The sequence below is a fragment of the Antennarius striatus genome, chromosome 4 (genome assembly GCF_040054535.1).
Source record: "Antennarius striatus isolate MH-2024 chromosome 4, ASM4005453v1, whole genome shotgun sequence".
NCBI lineage: Eukaryota > Metazoa > Chordata > Actinopteri > Lophiiformes > Antennariidae > Antennarius > Antennarius striatus.
In genome coordinates this window covers 9,508,481-9,527,722 of record NC_090779.1, presented here as the reverse complement: position 1 = coordinate 9,527,722, position 19,242 = coordinate 9,508,481, and the positions used below count along the sequence as shown (strand labels likewise).

At 43.8% G+C, this 19,242-nt stretch overlaps 2 protein-coding genes across 2 annotated transcripts; both read right to left on the bottom strand.

The window, feature by feature from the left end:
* Positions 1-151: 151 nt before the first annotated feature.
* On the bottom strand, positions 152-1,788 carry gcnt3 (glucosaminyl (N-acetyl) transferase 3, mucin type). Its single transcript, XM_068312570.1, has one exon. It carries the CDS (start codon positions 1,505-1,507, stop codon positions 215-217), a length of 1,293 nt encoding a protein of 430 aa, XP_068168671.1. The 5' UTR covers positions 1,508-1,788; the 3' UTR covers positions 152-214.
* Positions 1,789-5,990: 4,202 nt separating this feature from the next.
* On the bottom strand, positions 5,991-18,316 carry LOC137594100 (proprotein convertase subtilisin/kexin type 5). Its single transcript, XM_068313353.1, has 16 exons — positions 17,995-18,316; positions 16,185-16,388; positions 16,034-16,102; positions 15,870-15,912; positions 13,039-13,184; positions 12,198-12,392; positions 10,850-10,936; positions 10,559-10,757; positions 10,245-10,468; positions 9,907-10,149; positions 8,729-8,974; positions 7,944-8,139; positions 7,461-7,666; positions 7,238-7,338; positions 6,449-6,620; positions 5,991-6,370 (listed from the first exon to the last, which is right to left on the bottom strand). Exons 1-16 carry the CDS (start codon positions 18,170-18,172, stop codon positions 5,991-5,993), a joined length of 2,889 nt encoding a protein of 962 aa, XP_068169454.1. The 5' UTR covers positions 18,173-18,316.
* Positions 18,317-19,242: the final 926 nt, after the last annotated feature.

Below are 19,242 nucleotides of genomic sequence, written 5' to 3'. Positions count from 1 at the left end.
GTTGGCATGAATTCAAAGAAAATCTCATTCACCAGGCTCCTGGTGCTGTAGTCCTTGTTCTATGTTGGTTCAGTGTCATGAACGACAGTTTGATTTAATGGCATGTTTCTTTATCAATGTAAACTACACTCAGTTCACTTCACAGTCTCATTTTCTTATAGACATTTTGGTAAATCGCACAAAAGTTGCTTCAGCAGCGATGGATTGTCAAATTTTAAAAAACCAAACCCACATTTAAGGCTTTAAAATGTAGAACAGACTCCATGCATCTAATAACGGTATCATCCACCTCAGGATCAAACTTATTGGCGAGGAGGTGATGTTGTGACAGGAGCCACTGGATGTCCCCCACCCCGTAGACGCACACCGCCCTCTGGTACGCACCGGTGCACGGAGGGTAGGGCGCGCCCTGCCGCACGTCTCCGGACAGATAGCTCCACTTCACCAGGCGGGCGAAGGCCTGCATGTCCGACGTGTCGTACTTGACGTTAGGAGGCATCGACCCGGGAACTGAGGGCATCCTCTGCAGGGTGGCCCACAGGTGCTCATCGGGGCTGTACGTGTCCTTCTCCCACTCCAGGAGGTTCTGGACCTCCTCGTTGTGCATCACATACTCCACAAAGGCTCTGGACACCACGAAGTACGCGTTCCCCGAATACATAGGGGTACTAATGGGCGGGGGGCTTTTCCTCACGTTTGTCCCCACGACATGATCGGTGACATTGTGGTGAAACATCCATCGGTTCTTTTTGTATCCGCTGGTGCTCTCGGACTCCATGCTGTTCCCCCCGTTCAGCGCCTTGAGCCTCTGGACCATCTCTCTGTTGGTCTTGATGGGAAAGTCCGTCCCGCAGGTGTTCAGCAGGTACCTCCACCGGACGCGCGAAGCCAGCAGGTCCTTCATACAGTTCAAATCAGCCTGCACCCGGGACCACGACGCATATACCACGCTTTCTAATTTACTGGTGATAAAAACATTTGGGAAGCATGAAACAATCGCTGCCACAGCTTTTTTAAACTCCTCGGGGGATTTCTGGTCCACGTGGACGCAGTAGACGTTTTGAGGCGCGTAAATGGCCCGCAGGAGCCGCTCGAACATCTCGATCTTTTCATGGATCACCATGGAGTAAGCAATGGGAAAAGCTCTCTCTTCTTCACTGAGAGGAACTGTAAAGAAAGCTCTTTTTGCAATATACGTTTTACAATCATTTGTCTCATTGAGATAAAAATGCGTAGATAAAGCTTTTTTTCTTGTCCTGGATGCCAGAAGCGCTTCTATTTTGGTTTCACTGCCCTGCGCATCACCGCGAATGATCGCCAAACAGCCGGGCAGGTCAACGACGAACTGGTGTCGTATTCTGTGTTCAAACCGTGGCTGCTGTTTGGTGACGGTTTCCCAAAGGAGCACGAAAAGGACCGTGCTCATCAGGATGATACAGAGTCCCCTTGTCCACCGCGCTAAAAGCATTCCCCTTTTTTTTGGCGAGCAAGCAAGTGATGTTTCCATTGACGCAGTTGACACTTAGAATAATCGGGGCGAAGCTACAGCACTTCATTTGAAGAAACTATGTCCTGGTGGAGGTGTGTCGACGGCGCAGGGAAAGTTCTCAGGAAATCTCGAGATAATAAATAGGATCTAGTGATGGCATGTCCTGGTGTAGTAAGTGGAGGATGTATTACGTGTGGAACCTACCGTCAACACAGACGATAAAAGATCTTGTTTGTTTTTCCTGAGGCATTATTCTCGCATATTCAGCTATTTCCCGTCACTGACTTTTACTATTTCCTTGATTACTTCTTAATTTGGTGCCTGTCCTGGGAAAATAAATCTAAATCTAACTAATAAGTTATTTATTTTGTATTAATTTTATGTTTTATTGAAATCAGGAAGAATATGTTGCGATAAAATACAAAAAATGTGTGATAGTGTCAGTGTAAGCATGATTGATTATTTTTATATTGGGGAAAACATTTTAAATTCTAAAATAATTCCATCTTTATTTTCATCATTCGTTCTCAGGTATGTCTAAAAGCTGTAGAGGTAATAGGATTTCTATTTCTCCAGACATAAAAGTGTTTTTCATGTCTTAAGAAGATATTTTTATGTTATGTTGCACAACATACAACATCATGTCCTATATTGTAAAATTACATTATAGGTGTGAAAGCTGACAAGTTATGCACTACTTACCAGTTAAGTAATTTTATTCATGAAATAAATGAAGACATTATAATGCAATAAGTCCTACTATGTAATTGACATAATAATAGTACAGTATATTGTCACAGCAATAAACATGTGTTCTGTTTTGTATGTCATAATACTAAACTATCTTGTCAGAATATGAGAAAAAAAAAAAAACAATTTAGAAATGATCAGACTCCTCTCCAAGGAACCATCACCTTATCGTGGTGGAGAGGTTTGTGTGCCCTAAGGATCCTGGGAGCTATGTTGTCGGGAGTCTTGTACTCCTGGTAGGGTCACCCAAGGCAAACAGGTCTCAGGTGAAGGGCCAGACAAAGAATGGTTCAGAAGATCCCATGAAAAACGGAAAAGGGAAAAATGTGACCCTGCCCGGAGGAAGCCCGGGGCCCACGTCTGGAGCCAGGCCTGGGCGGAGGGCCCGTCAGCGAGCGCCTGGTGGCCGGGTCTGCCACGGGGCCCGGCCGGGCTCAGCCCGAAAAGGCGACGCGGATTCTTCCCACCCCTGTGGACCCACCACCCGCAGGGCAGACCGATGGGGTCGGGTGTGCTGCCATATGGGTGGCAGTGATGACAGGGGGTCACAACGGACCAGACCCGGGCGGCAGAAGTTGGCTTTGGGGACGTGGAATGTCACCTCACTGGTGGGGAAGGAGCCGGAACTTGTGTTGGAGGTGGAGCGCTACCATTTGGATCTGGTGGGGCTTACCTCCACGCATAGCCTCGGTTCTGGATCCAAACTCCTGGATAGGGGTTGGACCTTGTTTTACTCCGGAGTTGCGTCAGGCGTGAGGCGCAGGGCGGGTGTGGGGATACTCACAAGCCCCCAGCTGAGCGCCGCTGTATTGGAGTTTACCCCGGTGGGTGAGAGGGTCGCTTCCCTACGCCTTAAGGCTGTGGGGGGGGGAACTCTGACTGTTGTTTGTGCATATGCACCAAATATCAGTTCAGAGTATTCGGCCTTCTTGGGGTCCCTAAATGGGGTCCTTGAAGGGATCCCTGCAGGGGACTCCATTGTTCTCCTGGGGGACTTCAACGCACACGTCGGCAATGATTGAGACACTTGGAGGGGCGTGATTGGGAGGAATGGCCTCCCTGATCTGAACCCGAGCAGTGTTATGTTGTTGGACTTCTGTGCTAGTCACGGATTGTTCATAACTAACACCATGTTCGAACACAAGGATGCTCATAAGTGTACCTGGTACCAGAGCACCCTGGGTCGGAAGTCAATGATTGATCTTGTGATCGTATCATCAGATCTTCGACCGTGTGTTTTGGACACTCGGGTGAAGAGAGGGGCAGAGCTGTCAACTGATCACCACCTGGTGGTGAGTTGGGTCCGTTGGCGGAGGAAACCTTTGGATAGACCTGATAAGCCCAAACGAGTAGTGCGGGTGAACTGGGAACGTCTGGAGGAGGACTCTGTCCGTGAGGCCTTCAATTCACACCTCCGAAGGAGCTTCTCGTGCATCCCTGTGGAGGCTGGGGGCATTGAACCTGAATGGTCGATGTTCAAAACTTCCATTGCTGAAGCTGCAGCTGAGAGCTGTGGTCTCAAGGTCTTGGGTGCCTCAAGGGGCGGTAGCCCTCGAACACCGTGGTGGACCCCGGTGGTCAGGGAAGCCGTCCGACTGAAGAAGGAGGTCTTCAGGGGCATGTTGTCCCTGGGGACTCCTGAAGCAGTTGCAGGGTACCGATGGGCCAAAAGGACTGCAGCCTCGGCTGTGATGGAGGCAAAACAGAGGGTGTGGGAGGAGTTCGGAGAGGCAATGGAGAAGGACTATCGGACGGCACCAAAGTTGTTCTGGAGGACTGTCCGACACCTCAGGGGGGGGAAACGGGGAACCATCCAAGCTGTATACAGCAAAGATGGGACACTGTTGACTTCAACTGAGGAGGTTGTCGGTCGGTGGAAGGAACACTTTGAGGAACTCCTGAATCCAACTACCCCAACTGACCCATCCTCTGTTGCAGAGGCAGAGCTGGAGGATGATGGGGGATCAGAGTCAATCTCTTGGGGCGAAGTCACCGAGGTAGTTAAACAACTGTACGGTGGCAAAGCCCCGGGTGTTGATGAGATTTGCCCGGAAATGCTGAAGGCTCTGGGTGTTGAGGGGCTGTCGTGGATGACACGCCTCTTTAACATTGCGTGGAAGTCTGGGACAGTGCCGAAAGAGTGGCAGACTGGGGTGGTGGTTCCTCTTTTTAAAAAGGGGGACCAGAGGGTGTGTGCCAATTACAGGGGCATTACACTCCTCAGCCTCCCTGGGAAAGTTTACTCCAAGGTGCTGGAAAGGAGGGTCCGGCCGATTGTCGAGCCTCAGATTGAGGAGGAACAATGTGGGTTCCGTCCTGGTCATGGAACAATGGACCAGCTTTTTACTCTCACAGGGATCCTAGAGGGGGCTTGGGAGTATGCCCATCCAGTCTACATGTGTTTTGTAGACTTGGAGAAGGCATATGATCCGTGTCCCCAGGGATATACTGTGGGAAGTACTGCGGGAGTATGGGGTGAGGGGGCCTCTCCTCAGGGCCATCCAATCCCTGTACACCCAAAGTGAGAGCTGCGTTCGGGTTCTCGGCAGTAAGTCGAACTTGTTCCGAGTAGCTGTTGGCCTTCGCCAGGGCTGCGCTTTATCACCAATTCTGTTCGTGATTTTCATGGATAGGATATCGAGGCGTAGTCGTGGTGAGGAGGCTTTACAGTTTGGTGGCCTGAGGATTGCATCACTGCTTTTTGCAGATGGTGTGGTCCTGTTTGCGTCATCAGCCTGTGACCTGCAGCGCTCACTGGTCTGGTTTGCATGGATGAGGTCTGGATGAGGATCAGCACCTCCAAATCTGAGGCCATGGTCCTCAGCAGGAAACCGGTGGAATGCCTTCTCCAAGTGGGGAATGAGGTCCTTCCACAAGTGAAGGAGTTTAAGTATCTTGGGGTCCTGTTCACGAGTGAGGGAACAATGGAGCGTGAGATTGTGAGAATTGGGGCAGCAGGAGCGGTATTGCAGTCGCTTTACTGCACTGTTGTCACAAAGAGGGAGCTAAGCCGAGAGGCAAAGCTCTCCATCTACCGTTCAATCTTCGTTCCTACCCTCACCTATGGTCATGAGCGATGGGTCATGACCGAGAGAACGAGATCGCGGATACAAGCGGCTGAAATGGGCTTTCTCAGGTGGCACGTTTCTGGCACGTCCAGCTGGGAGGAGACCTCGGGGCAGACCCAGGACCAGGTGGAGGGATTATATCTCAACACTGGCCTGGGAACACCTTGGGATCCCCCAGTCAGAGCTGGTGGATGTGGCCGGGGAAAGGGAAGTTTGGGGCTCCCTGTTGAAGCTGCTGCCCCCGCGACCCGACTACGGATAAGCGGTGGAAGGTGGATGGATGGATGGATGATCAGACTTGCTGTCACTTTGGTGACAGTAATAAAGTATGTTGCCATAGCATCAGGCTATATGTCTGTTTATTGATAGACTTACTAGATAAATTTAAAAAAAACTGATCACCTAACTGTTTGACAAATATCAAAGAGACCAACAAGAGTTGGTCAAAAGAGAAAGTCACATACATACATATACAAATAGACGTGCATTTTCTTCTCACTGCTCACGTATAAATGCCTCATATAATTCAGGTTGAGGCACTTTTTCCAGAAAAATAAAAAGTTGACATCAAAAGGCAAATAAACCAAAGTTTAAAAAAAAATCCTACAGATTAACTCTCTTGAACTCTTCTGTCAGTCGTGATTTGTCAGCGTCTGTGACACATTTCTTAAGTATGGATGTATCTAAGAGTGATTGAGACATGTGTTCTCATCCACTTCCCGGTCTGCATCGGTGTCCTGCTCATGGATAAAACTGTAGCGCCGATATACCGATCCACCTCTGCTTGTGTACACCACATCCACTTCGTCTCCGCTGTCGGGCTCTGGCACGCCATGGGGCATGTTGATGCCGGCGTTGCCACTCAGCCTCTCGTAGCTCCGGTTCCAGCAGAGCCTCCTCCTGGCGTGGGCCTTGACCACGGCGAACACAGCCATAGCCAACCCCAGTGCGAGCAGCAGGGAAACAGCCAGTGTGGCAGAAGTGTGTTTTAGAGCTCGAGATGACATGTTCAGGTCTGTCACATGGTTTCCTGACTTGGGTCGGGTGGCTTCCACACACAGAGCTATAACAAAAAAATAACATAATATTAACTCTAATATCCAATCAATCCAATTATTTTTGTGACAGGCAGGGCCTCTACCTGATTGGCTGTCACAAACACAGCAGTCAGAGTCGTTCCTTCCGGCCTTGCAACAACGGGCGCACCGGTTCTCCACCGCGTGGAGGGCAGCGCCGTGGGGACAGGTGAGACACTGGTCTGGTCTGGGGCCAATGCAGTGCTGACACGAGTCGTCACACGGCTCACACGTTTCCTACAACCGGACACTTTCACAGGTTATTTGTTCTGCATACATTATCATATATCAGATGTAGAAATTAGGCCTGTCAGTGATGTGGAAAATGTTTCTGCAGAACATTATGATGACAGTAAAGCTGACTTTTGACCATGATTTTATCCTGAAGGATGTTTATCTGTAAAATTCAGTTAAATAACATCAGTTTTGAGGTCACAGCGATCATTGAGTCCAATTTGATTCACCCATGAATGGATGTTTGTGCCAGATTTAATTATTAATTTATTTTTCATCAATATATTTTTTTTATTTTATTATTACATTATTATTATTAATTTGATTTTATTCTATTTTACTATTTTATCTATTTATTAATAGCTCATATGATAAAACACACTGAACACAATGTTATGGAGCGTGGCTCTTAAAAATGAAAAAACAAAAAACTTGAATTCCTATATTATTTCTTGACATCATAAACTACTAATTAAAAACTGAGCAATGCTAAATGTTAACGTAAGCTGGTGAGTATTTAATGAAGTGTTTTACACCTAACCGTGCTCAGCTATGGTCTAACTTTGCAAACATGAAGACTCTTAACAAAACAGTTTGGGACTCATTCACCAAAAGATCACCTTCACTGAAAAGTACCGTCCCACTTCACAGCGAGGATAGCAGACTTTGTCCTTTAGAGTGCTGCCCCAGTCGCAAGTCACACAGCTTTGAGGCGAGGCATCTGCAATGTACATAACATCTGATACTGACACAGCTGGTATGTATAAAGACTAGTCCAGGTGCCAGATATAGTTAATAAGCAACTTTTTACAGCTTTTTATATTAAAGCTAATTCAATTGTACCTGTGCAGGTCTGACAGCTGGTGTGACACTGTTTGCAGATCTCATTGACTTGATAGAAGCGATGTGGGCAGCGCTCAACACACAGCTTGGTGCCTCGCAGGTCCAGAAGAGGAGGTGAACAGGCTTTGCAGGACTCAGGCCCTGGTCCCGTACACAGCTCACATGACTGGTCACATTTCTCACAGTGGAAGCCATCTTTGTAATATCTGAAGAATTGCATGAAAAGATCATTATTATTAATAAGTCTAAAAAGATCCAGGTCCTTCCAAAATTCCAACCGACAACTGTTTTTGTACAACTAACAATTTCTTATACAGTATTTGAAAAATAATTAATTGGACACATCATCATATGACATTAAATTGAAAATTGTATTTGTAAAAAACTCCCTCTCCCTATGCTCTCTGGTTTCTCTTTCCTCTTTGCTGAACCAAGTACTGTAATACAAAGTAAACATTTTCCAAACAAAGATGAGCTTTGTACCCAGGAGGACAGTGTTTGACGCAGACTTCAAGAACACGTAGGTATCCTGGAGAGCAAGTGAGGCAATCCCTGGGCGATGCCCCAGTGCAGGTTGAACAGGCATGGTCACAAAGCAAACAGTAGCCAAGTTCTGAACCATCAGCCACTTCTCGTGTGTCGTAGGTGGCATCCGGACACTCGCTCACACAGGTGCCATCTGAGGAGTAGTACAGTTTATTCCACCCATACAAGCAAAGAATGACAAGAAATGAGTTATTTAAATAAACAGCAGATGAAGCGGTAGACAATGAATGAATGAATGAACATTAATAAATCGCTAATACAGACATCAAATTTAAAATAAATTTTTTTCGGAGAAAATAAAAAAGCTTCATATTTCAATTTTTGCAAGGTTCTGTGATGAGCTGGCATTTGGAAGCTAGACTATTTTAAATTTTTAAATAATATTAAATTCAATTCAATAAAACATCCTCATATAAATGTAACCTTACATGGCTGCCGTATATAAACATTTTTTTCATAAGTCACTGTTTGCCATGCGGCTGTTTAAGCAAGGCTGAGGTTGTGAAATGTTTGGATAGGGAATTAATAGCATGATTACTGTATTTATATAACTCAGATGGCTGACGTGATGTTTATCAAGATTAAAGACAACTGCTTCAGGTAGGGTACTTTTGATTTATGATGTAATTGCATACCAAAAGGGAATTGTTAAAATGTTTTCTGCTTGTTTCCATTTATTTCACATTAACAGTATTGACAAATATTGACATTAAATTGCTCACTGTGAAGGAATTTAGGGATGGCACAGGTCAGGCATTCATCACTTCCTGGCCCCACACAAGAGTAACAGTGCCGGTGGCAGCCCTTGCAGGTGAACTGGTCGCTGTGCAGATAGGACCTGGGTGGACAGTGTGAATCACCCGTCACCCCACACAGCAGTGTGTTTGGATCCAGCACCAGTCCTCTTTCACACTGGCTGCACTGGTTTGCTTCTGGACCAGAACAGCTCATGCAGGTCTGGTGACACTCTGGTAGCACACAGGCAAATGAATTGGACTGTATCAAAGCCATATCACATAATAATAATAAAAATAATAATGAAAAAAATAATAACAATAATATATATACAGTATACAGTGTCCCCCCCCCCCTCTCTCTCTCTCTCTATAGATATATATATATATATATATATATATATATATATATATATATATATATATATATATACATACATATATATACATATACATATGTACACACACATACACACACACGCACGCACGCACGCACACACACACACACACACACACACACACACACACAGTCTGTCGGTCTGTCTATTCAAATTGAGAGAATAGCTTCAGAAAAGTCTGATTTGATTTGGAAATGTTGCTCAGTCACACTGAATGACTTTATTTACTTAAGCTGAGTCAGTAAGAGTTACTGAAGTGCTGCCAAAACCCATAACCTATAACCAATTTTTATTAAAAATTCCTTTATTTTCAGTGCATCGCAATTCATCTTATTCAGAGGTAGTCACAAAACATCCACAATGACAACCTATGCTAAATGTGACAGAGAGAATTTCATTATCGTTCATCATTATTCATTATTCTAGAAATATAATTACAGTAATGGGGTAAATTTTATACATATATATATACTGTGTGTGTGTGTGTGTGTGTGTGTGTGTGTGTGTGTGTGTGTGTGTGTGTGTGTGTGTGTGTGTGTGTGTGTGTGTGTGTATAATGGATATATGTATACGACAAAATCTCACTGTGGACCCTTTTAAGATTGCTCACTGCAGTTAAACATTAAATAAACAACAATTCTCTTTCTACTGTTATTTTACTCTTCTCACCATCTGCACCTTCCTCACACCATCCAGCACTCTGTTACCCTGCATATTCAACACTGTTCCAGTGTCTACCCCAGGCCACGTGAGTATCGAGATGCTCACCTTGACATTCCATGGCTTCAGTTTCATAGTAAGTGCTGGAGGGGCAGTCTTTGGAGCACAAACCCTTGTAGAGTTTGGGGCTGAATGTTGCACAGCTCTCACAGTCATCCGCCAGGGGCCCAGAACAGCTGCCACAGGTAGGATGGCACGGACCACAGCGACCCTCATCCATGTCCTCATAATAGCCCATTGGACAACTAGCCTTGCACACACCATTCAGCATCAGGTAGAGGAAGCTGCATTCTAGAATGATAGGGAAGTTCCAGAATGATCATAAATAATATCGGTCACTTGGACCATTACTATAATGTAGCTCCCCACATGACCGATTTACTCACTGAAACAGGTCCTGTCATCCGAACAAACATCACAATGGGGTGGGCATCGTCTGCAGGTGCCGTCATCTGCAGGGTATGTCCTCAGCGAACAGTTGAGTCTACACATACCACTCTCCAAGTAGTGTCCATCAGCACAGGACAGACACTGGGACTTGATACCATCACATGTCAGACAGGAACTATCACAAGCTTCACATGATCCCTCAGCTGTCTCAAAGAACCCTCTGAAATATATAAAATAAGGAGATTTATTGAAATACAAAAAGGGACACACTATTCCATCAAAGATCGACTCAGCTCATCCAATTGCTTACTCTGGGCAGTTTGACCAACACTGGCCCTGGTGGAGAAAAAGTTTATAGCTGCTCTTGGAGCAGCTGATGCAGTTATCGCTTGTGTCCCTGCAGGATTCGCAGTTTGGGGAGCATTCCTCACACAGCTGAGAAGCAGAGTTTCCAAAGGAGCCAGATGGACACTGCACTACACAAGAACTGTCCTGATCCAAGAAATATCCTGCAGCACAAAAATAATCCCACATACAATGCACAGTAAGAATGGGGAGGGTTATGATTCTGTCATAAAGAAAAAGAAAGAATATTTTTTACCTTTGAAACAAGAAGAACAATCAATTGCTTGTGGGCCAAAGCATGTCTTACAAGATGCATCACATGTGAGACATCCACTATATTTACCTGAAATTACAGCAGAGTAACTTTTTAACCTTCATTTAACAAGAAATCTCATTTGACATGACATAGCATCAAATCCTGTTGAGTATTTCTTGTTAAACTTTATTTCACCGCTAGAGGGAAGCATAATTTACTTCAGTTTAACGATAGTGTTTGTCATTAACAAATGATGGCAGGTGAAAAAAAGCTATTTACTGACTGACACCTTTCATGGTAGCCTTACAAAAATGAGCTAAAAGGGAATAAAAATCCAATGACATCCTGACAATGACTGCAGTACGGACCACAGAAGGATGTTATCCGACCAGGACGGCTGATATGTAAATGGTCTGATTTGCTTGTGCTATTAATACGAGTACGGTGTTGTATTCCTGTGCTGCTGACATAAGCTCCAAAAGGGAACAGATATGCAGGTGAAGAGCTAGTGCTTGAAGCAGAGGACTCTTCAGAAATCGCTCCATTAAAGTGGCTCTCTTGAATGAAAGGTGACACGGCACACGTGCAGCAGGCTGACAGTGAGTAGGAGGCCACCACTCGGTCTCCCATTTGAGAAAAGCAATTATTTCCATCAGGAAATCAACCAGTCGAGTAGTGTGTTCACTAACTCCACCGTCACCTGACTACTCATTTGCCATTTAGCATTTTATTGAAGAGTAAATCACACAGAGCCCACCAGCCTGAAACACGGTCGAGTTAAATGCAGCAAAAGAATTTCAAAAGAAATTAAGAAATGGTAATAAGCAGTTTTTGGCAAAATGCCTGGAAACTATTTTCACATTGCTCATGTTTGACAATGGCGTTGGGCTTTCTAGCTGACATCTGTCATTGTTCTGAGCTGCAGGAAGAACCTTGAAGGTGTTTGTCAATATAGCAGTCCATGACTGTCCAAACTCACACCTGTATTAAAGACTTGGAGGGGATTAAAGAAAAAGCAGCACAGGCAGTTGATACAGTTTTAAGGTTGGTATAGTTCAAAAGGTGAATTATGGTTTTAATCTTGCTTTCCGTTCCTGTCAATAGGCAGAAAAGTGTTTTTACAGATTTGCAAATTCTGTGTGTTTCTGTGCATCGACATCATTGCAAACATCCAATAGTTTTAATGGAAATAATGAACAAAATAATAAATTCAGTGGCTATTTGTGCAAAAAAAAAAACACTCATGTTGATCGATGAAAACATGATGCTTCCATGCGTAGCTATCAAAGGCACCACAACATGGAAATGAACAACCACAGCTGAAAACGATCCCAGCGGCTCCTCTCACCGTCATAGTACTGCCCCAGTGGACAGTTAACCAGGGGGCACTGCCCATGCAGGGGAGGGTTCCCACCCAAGCAGAGGTCACAGTCTGCTGAACGAGAGCCGTGGCATGTTTGGCATGAACTGTGGCAGGGCTGACAGCGCCACCCGCTGGAGTCACTGAAGGTCTGCTGTGGGCACTGCTTCATGCACACACCTCCTAACAGGGCAGAGCAGCACAGGGAGGAAGCAACATTATTCTGCAGTACTTCATCTGCATATGCAAATAAAAGGTCTTAAAACTAATAGCTATTGATTGACTGTGCTTTCATTTTTAATATGTTTTTATTAAGGGAGTTCTTTCAATTTGTAAAACAATATATTAATTAAGCAGTCTTTCTCTTGGTAGAAAAAATCTCTTCATAATGTTCACTTGTTAAATCCTCTTCTTCTTCTTCATGTCTCCATTTTCAAACACATAAACCAAAAGAACAGAGAAGAACAGCCTCTTTGGGACACAATGTACAATCAGATATCCCAGAAATACATGCTGTATATGATCATGTTAAAATGTTTTACAGAGGTGGAAGCTTTTTATTTTTCCAAACTAAACTTCTAGTTTCAATCCTTGTTTGAATAAACCATTTTTTTTGCATGTGTCACATTACAGGTTCGCTGAAAAGGATATTATTTGCAAACCAAATAAAGACTCGGAGTTCCAGCTTTAGTTTTTAACGAGAATAATTTATCATGTTAACAAACACTGATTTCAGAGCAGATCAAAAACAAACTTCACTTCACTGGATGAAAGAGTCATCTGAATCCTTTAGCAATTAAAAGACAAATTATAATTATCGTTGTGTTACCATTGAGGAAGTAGCCGGGCTGACAGGAAAGACAGTGTGTGTCGCTCCTGCAGTCTTTACATGGCGCCGGACAGGACAGACACACACCCCGGCCCCAGTCCTCGAAGGTGGTCTGGGGGCAGTGCCTCCTACACTGGTGTCTGAAGCTGGGACACAAAGGGTTAATTCAAAACGGGATCAAATATCAATCAGAAAACTTGTTAGTGATTATTTTTTAAACTGGTCTGTGTATGACAAAAGGTTAAAAATTAAAGGTCGACCAGCACGGACAAAACAGAGGCTTGTTTTCCCAGGGCAAACATTCAAAACAATGCAACTGAAACACACACACACACACACACACACACACACACACACACACACACACACACACACACACACACACACACACACACACACACACACACACACACACACACACACACACACACAAAGGAAAGAAACCTTTGTCATTTAATGGATCTTTCAAGGTCTTATAATGAATGATGCTGCCGCCTATTTTGTCTACAAACCAAAACCACGGACAACAGCACACCTGCAGCTGTACTGTTTACTTCAGTACAGTCCTCAGCCACGAGGTGAACTCCGTCCAAGCAGACGGACGGAGACACAAAGCAGATTCACTTCTTCAAGATTATTTTGGATGTTCTTTCCCCTTAAGGTGCAACACTAATTGGTGTTTTATTAGTAGCCTGAAGGCATTAGGAGATTCCTGTCATTAACCTGTCCTATGAGTCCTTCAGGGCTGAGCTGAAATATCAAACACCAGACATCCTCTAGAAAAAGACAGCCTTGGGCTGAAATATTGATTTTAAGATGCCACCTATTAAACATTAATGCAACGACTTTACAGACATATCGCTCTAAATGAAACATGTTAAAAGGGTAATAAGCCACAAGCTTTACAACTTCCGACTGTGTTGCTGTGGATTTGCTGCTGAAATGCAGCGGTTTGTTCAGGAAGGAACAGCTGGAGGCGCCACACTGCATCCATCAACTCGCTCACAATAGTGGATGGTGCAGGCCGGTCTTTGGCCTGGAAACGGTAGCCTGCTTAAGAATCTGGAGGATGTTTTAGAATCCCTCTGTGCAAATGTTAGACTATGCATTCAGGGAGAAAGCATCCTCATCTCCAAAGCAACTTTTGTTTCGTGCTGTAGCTCTTTAAAATAGTCAAGGAAAGGGTGAAAAGATGCTGTAGGTAGTTCATAAAGTTAAGAAGAAAATAAAGCAAATCAATGATATAAAAGACAGATAAATGGTATAAATCATATTAAGAGTGGATCACAGCAATATGTTTTGCTCAGCTCCATTTAGTTCCTCAGAGGGAAAGCTAAATGTCAATAAATGCCAAACATCCATCATGCTGTGACTCAGTGTTTTATGCAAGGCCCACAAATTCACAGCTACGCCGAAGCTGTCCGACATTTTTCATTACTGCTAGCAAAACCACAATAGAGGAATTTCTTTAAGAGCTAGGAACTGTCACAATCTGTCACAGTGAGGCTGGTGCTGCAGTTCATCATCTGCCCATGCTCAATTGGGTTTCTTTTATTGCTGTTTGCTTCCCATCACAGAGAGGCTGTACTGTAATAAGGACTGCGGCCACGGAAATTACAGAGACGACCAGTCATTCTTGTCTCTCAGACCTTTACAGTTAAAGTAAAAGTTGTGCAGGAGACTGGAAGTCCTCACTGAACCCACGCAACGGCAGTAAAAGGAGGTGAAAGCAGTGATTTTCCACAAAACCTCCCTCACAGAAGTGAAAATGCTGTACACATATAACAGCTAATGGCAGTTTTTTTTCCCATTATACCCACTTTCTTTTTCTCTCCAACTCACACATGCAATGAGAACATACTCTTAAGAATCCACTCACTGGGCTCACAGAAAGGCTCAGGTATCAGTGTATGACTTGGACTGGAAGGTAATCTGACTCACACAATACCTGGAGGCCTATTGTGGGGGTAAGTACACAATCAGAGGTCTGTTGTAATGTAACCTGCATTATACACCTTTTCTATGATACCCTGGTGTGAATAGGAATACAAGTGCAAGTTTCTTGAGCAGTGAAAACTGAATCGCATTATGCATTAAATACATTATCTACCTATTAGTGCATGCTGATTTACCTGAATAACTATAAAGCAGTGTAAATATTATACAGCTGCTACACAGCAGTGAGATGGGACTTTGGGATTTTCAGGAGAAATAGCAAAGAAGGAAAAGGAGCAGGAAAGCAAAAGAGGTTTACAGGATGGACCATTAGCAGAGCTGTGGTGAACAAAAATCTTACCACTAAGTTATTATAAATTTGCTGTAGTGCCACCATTAGCACTGTTTGCCCACAATGCCAATTTGGGAGGAGGCATGGGAACTGACTGAATGAAGATAAGGAGGAGGAAGAGGAGGACGAAAGGAAAAGAAAGAGAACAGTGGCAATCCTAAGATCCTAGAAATCAAATTCAAAAACTAATTTTCAGGTTAATTCCATGACTAATATAAACTGCTTGACCTGAAATAAAATGTACATCACAAAGACCAAGAGAAAATTTGTTTCTGTTTTAGTTGTGAAGGTTTGGGGGTATTGGTGAAACCATGAAAGCTATTGAATTGCATCAGACATTTCTCTATTTTATTTAGTTATTATATATGTGTAAACAAAGTGAGCAAAGCAAATATCACAGGTGGAGTCATAAAAAAAAAACTCCTTAGCTGCAGCCTCTTTTGGGCATTTTAGATAATACCAGTGTAAGTGAGTTCATAACAGCATTAGAATCTAGACAAGTCCAACTGTCAATGGATAATTAAAATGTGGGAAACCAACTCACAGAAAGTAGCCTTCAACACAGCTGCTGCAGATCTCAGGGTCCTCTGTGTACGAATGAGAATGAGATTGAATACAGTTTAGGCTTCATTAACTACATTCATACATTCTGCTGCTCATCCTTGGTGTTTAATTTATAACACAGTTCCACTTCACCCACCAACCTACCTATGGAACATGTTTTGCAACCCATCTCACAGTCGATGCACTCTCCTGTGTCAGGGTCCTGCACCTGCCCTGAAACAAAAACCCAGCATGACAAGCATTACTGACATTCTCATGAGCTCCAACCAAGGTGAAAACTCTGCCTGAGCTTCACCTATGTCACAGAACAGCGTTTGGCAGACCCCGTTCTGGAGTTTGTAGTGTTCCCGACATTTGGCACATATGTTGCCATCTGTGCAGAGTTCACAATTGGCTATGCAGGTCAAGCAGGCATAGTGACCCCTGTCAGGGTAGAATCCTCGTGGGCAGTGTGTCCGACAGCGACCTTGGTGGAGGAAACGTTCCTGTCCATCTTCATCTGAGGAAGAGAAAGAGAAGGACAAAGAAGACTTGTTAACATAAAGTCTATCCCATTTTCTCCCCAGAAGATGCTATAGCCATTGCCAGGAAATACCCTTTCCAAAAAATCCCACACTCATCTGAAAGCAAAAGTCAATCTGTTTACCATAATGAATGCAGAAAAAGAGCCAAATTATCTTTGTTTCATGAGATGAAGGAAACATGGATGGACATGCTGCCAACTGCATGAGACTTCAAGAAATAACAGCCAGGCGATTGAAATATGTCATGTGGCTTGAGAATTGGTTCAGTGGCAATTACGAGGAAACTGAGGACTGAGTTATTTCATCAAAAAACAGACAACAATGGCAGAAGAAGTGGACATGGAAACTAATATCCATTTAATGGCTACAACCCAGCATGTCGACTGAAAATAACAAATTGTCTGTCTTGGCCTGCAAATAAAATATCACTGTAAGATCGCTGACGATGCCCTAACTTATGCAAACAAGACCAATCGGAGGCAGATGAGAGGCGAGAGCTGTGAGCAGAGACAGTCTCGTGTTGGCTCTAATGAGTAATACTCCAACCTGCCACAAGCTGTGGCACCTGAGGCATCTCTTCATGCAGCTGGGTTGCATCATTGTCTCATCTTCTCGATGTGTGAGACATGGAGGGGAAGGACAACAAGCTGTTGCAGCCTTTCTAGCCCTCCCACTCCCTTCAGCTTCAGCTCACACAGAGAAATGTGGCTTTTATACTGAATCAAACCACAAGGCAAAAGGAATGGTTTGATGGTCTTTCACAATGATCATAATGTGGCTGTAAACACTAGGATCGAACTGTATACTATTAAGTCTCCTCCACAGAAATACCCAGCAATGAACGTTAAATTTTAGTCTGCAAAATGCAAAGAAAGGAAGGACTGTGTGGAGTAAATGGCAGGTTTTGCAGGTTAAGCCCAGTGAAGTGCAACAGTAGACGTTTGACACAAGGGGATATTTCTCCTTTCCCTCAGATTAACAAAGGCCCCATTCTAACATGATCAGATTACACTGAAAACTCAGGAGAAAAATGATCACACCTTCATTTCATACCTGATTCAGTGTGACAGAAAAAACAACAACCCCACACCATCTACAGTCATTCATCGACTGTTTAATGACAGTAAATAGTAAATCAGAGTTACATGTTTAATTGAGAAAAAAAAGCAAACAATAAACTTTGCTTTTGCAACCTTGAATTCCCTTTGAGGTGGATAACTGAGTTAGTGACGTTGCTTTGCTTTACAGTCATCTTTAGAACAATTTAAATTAGAATCGTAAACTTGTGTGGTGGTGGTAGTGGAAACCATTTCGGTATTTTTAACGCAGGTCTAAGTCATGGTGACAAATCCTGGCGCAAACCTTTGTTTGGCTACGGATGGTTCGTGTGTGTGGCCAAAGGCTTGACAAAATATTACTTTTCAATTCCGTCTAAGGTTGAAATGAAATGCACCGTTCTTTGTCCACAATAAAAGTTTAACTACAAATGCAGTTCGCCTTTGTTTCTTAAAATAAAATAAAAAAGACCAGATTTGTTTTTCTTGGTTTGCGGAAAGTAGGTGCGTAAGAGCGGATACTCACCGACTCCACAGGTAGAGCAGTCGAACAGCTCATGTCCGCTGCACTCGGAGCAGGTGGGATGACACAGGACGCACTGGCTCTTCAGCAGAAACTGCCCGCTCGGACATTGCGACGATGGTTTACATCCAATAAATCCGACGCCATAGACGAAGATCAGAAATGCAAGATCAGACCTCATGGCTGCCCGAGGACTTTCAGTGGGAGTGAGGAAGAAGAAGCCAGCAGCGGGGGAGTCTCCGAGGACGGTGCGTCCGTGCGGCAGGTACGCTGTTAGAGCTGAGAACAGCTGCCTGCAAAGAATCCGAAGGACATGCGAGGCACACGGAACAAAAGCACAGTTAATTGCAATGTTTTGTTTTATTGCATAACTGACCAAAAAAAAAATTCTTTGCTCAAAAAATAATGCGTAAAAATCCAATCCAAAAATATCAAAGGATTAATATGCGAGAGATGCGTATAAAAAGAAAGTGTCAAGGTCTGAAATAAAACCCACCCACTGACTCAACTCAATTTATAACAGAATAAAATGATAAAAAATAACAAAAGGCTGTACTTCAGTACTTGGTTGTAATGTGTAGAAAGTTTCCTGAAAAAATATGTAATTGATTTTCAGTTATGTTCCAGAAACTAAACATGACTCCGCACTCCATTTGTGTTGGCACTAATATGACAGAATATTTAAGCAGGTATGATGAGAATCATGAAAATGACAATTCAATGGGTTAAGCCTGTTTGGTTCTAAACGTGTCTTGAATTCATTCAAACACTGGTGTTCAGGTTTAACTCTACCTGTAACATTATTTAGTTTTTAAATTCTTAGCTGACATGATTTTACAAATTGGAGATTTCTTCCCAACTGAAAGTACAAGCTAATGATGACTTATGCTCAGAGAACATGAGTTACAACATGACCTACAGTTCTCAGACAGTGTCCAGTCTCTCTTTCCTGACAGTTTCATACTTGATATCTGTGGGGACTTCTGTGACACACCTCTCTAAGGAGCATCACATTCACAGGATCTCACCAGTCCCAATCATAAATGAACCATTTACAAAATGTACAAAATGTATAAATGCCGAGCTGGTGGGAAGATCTCAGCCAGAGGAGCCAGAGCTAACATCAACGACATCACAGTTCGATGGAGTGAAGGTCCAGTGTGCACACATGTGTAAGTGCAGAAAGCGTAAATGGATCAACTGGTTGAGATGCTGGATCACCTCTGATCCAGTGGCACAGTCTGGTCAGCG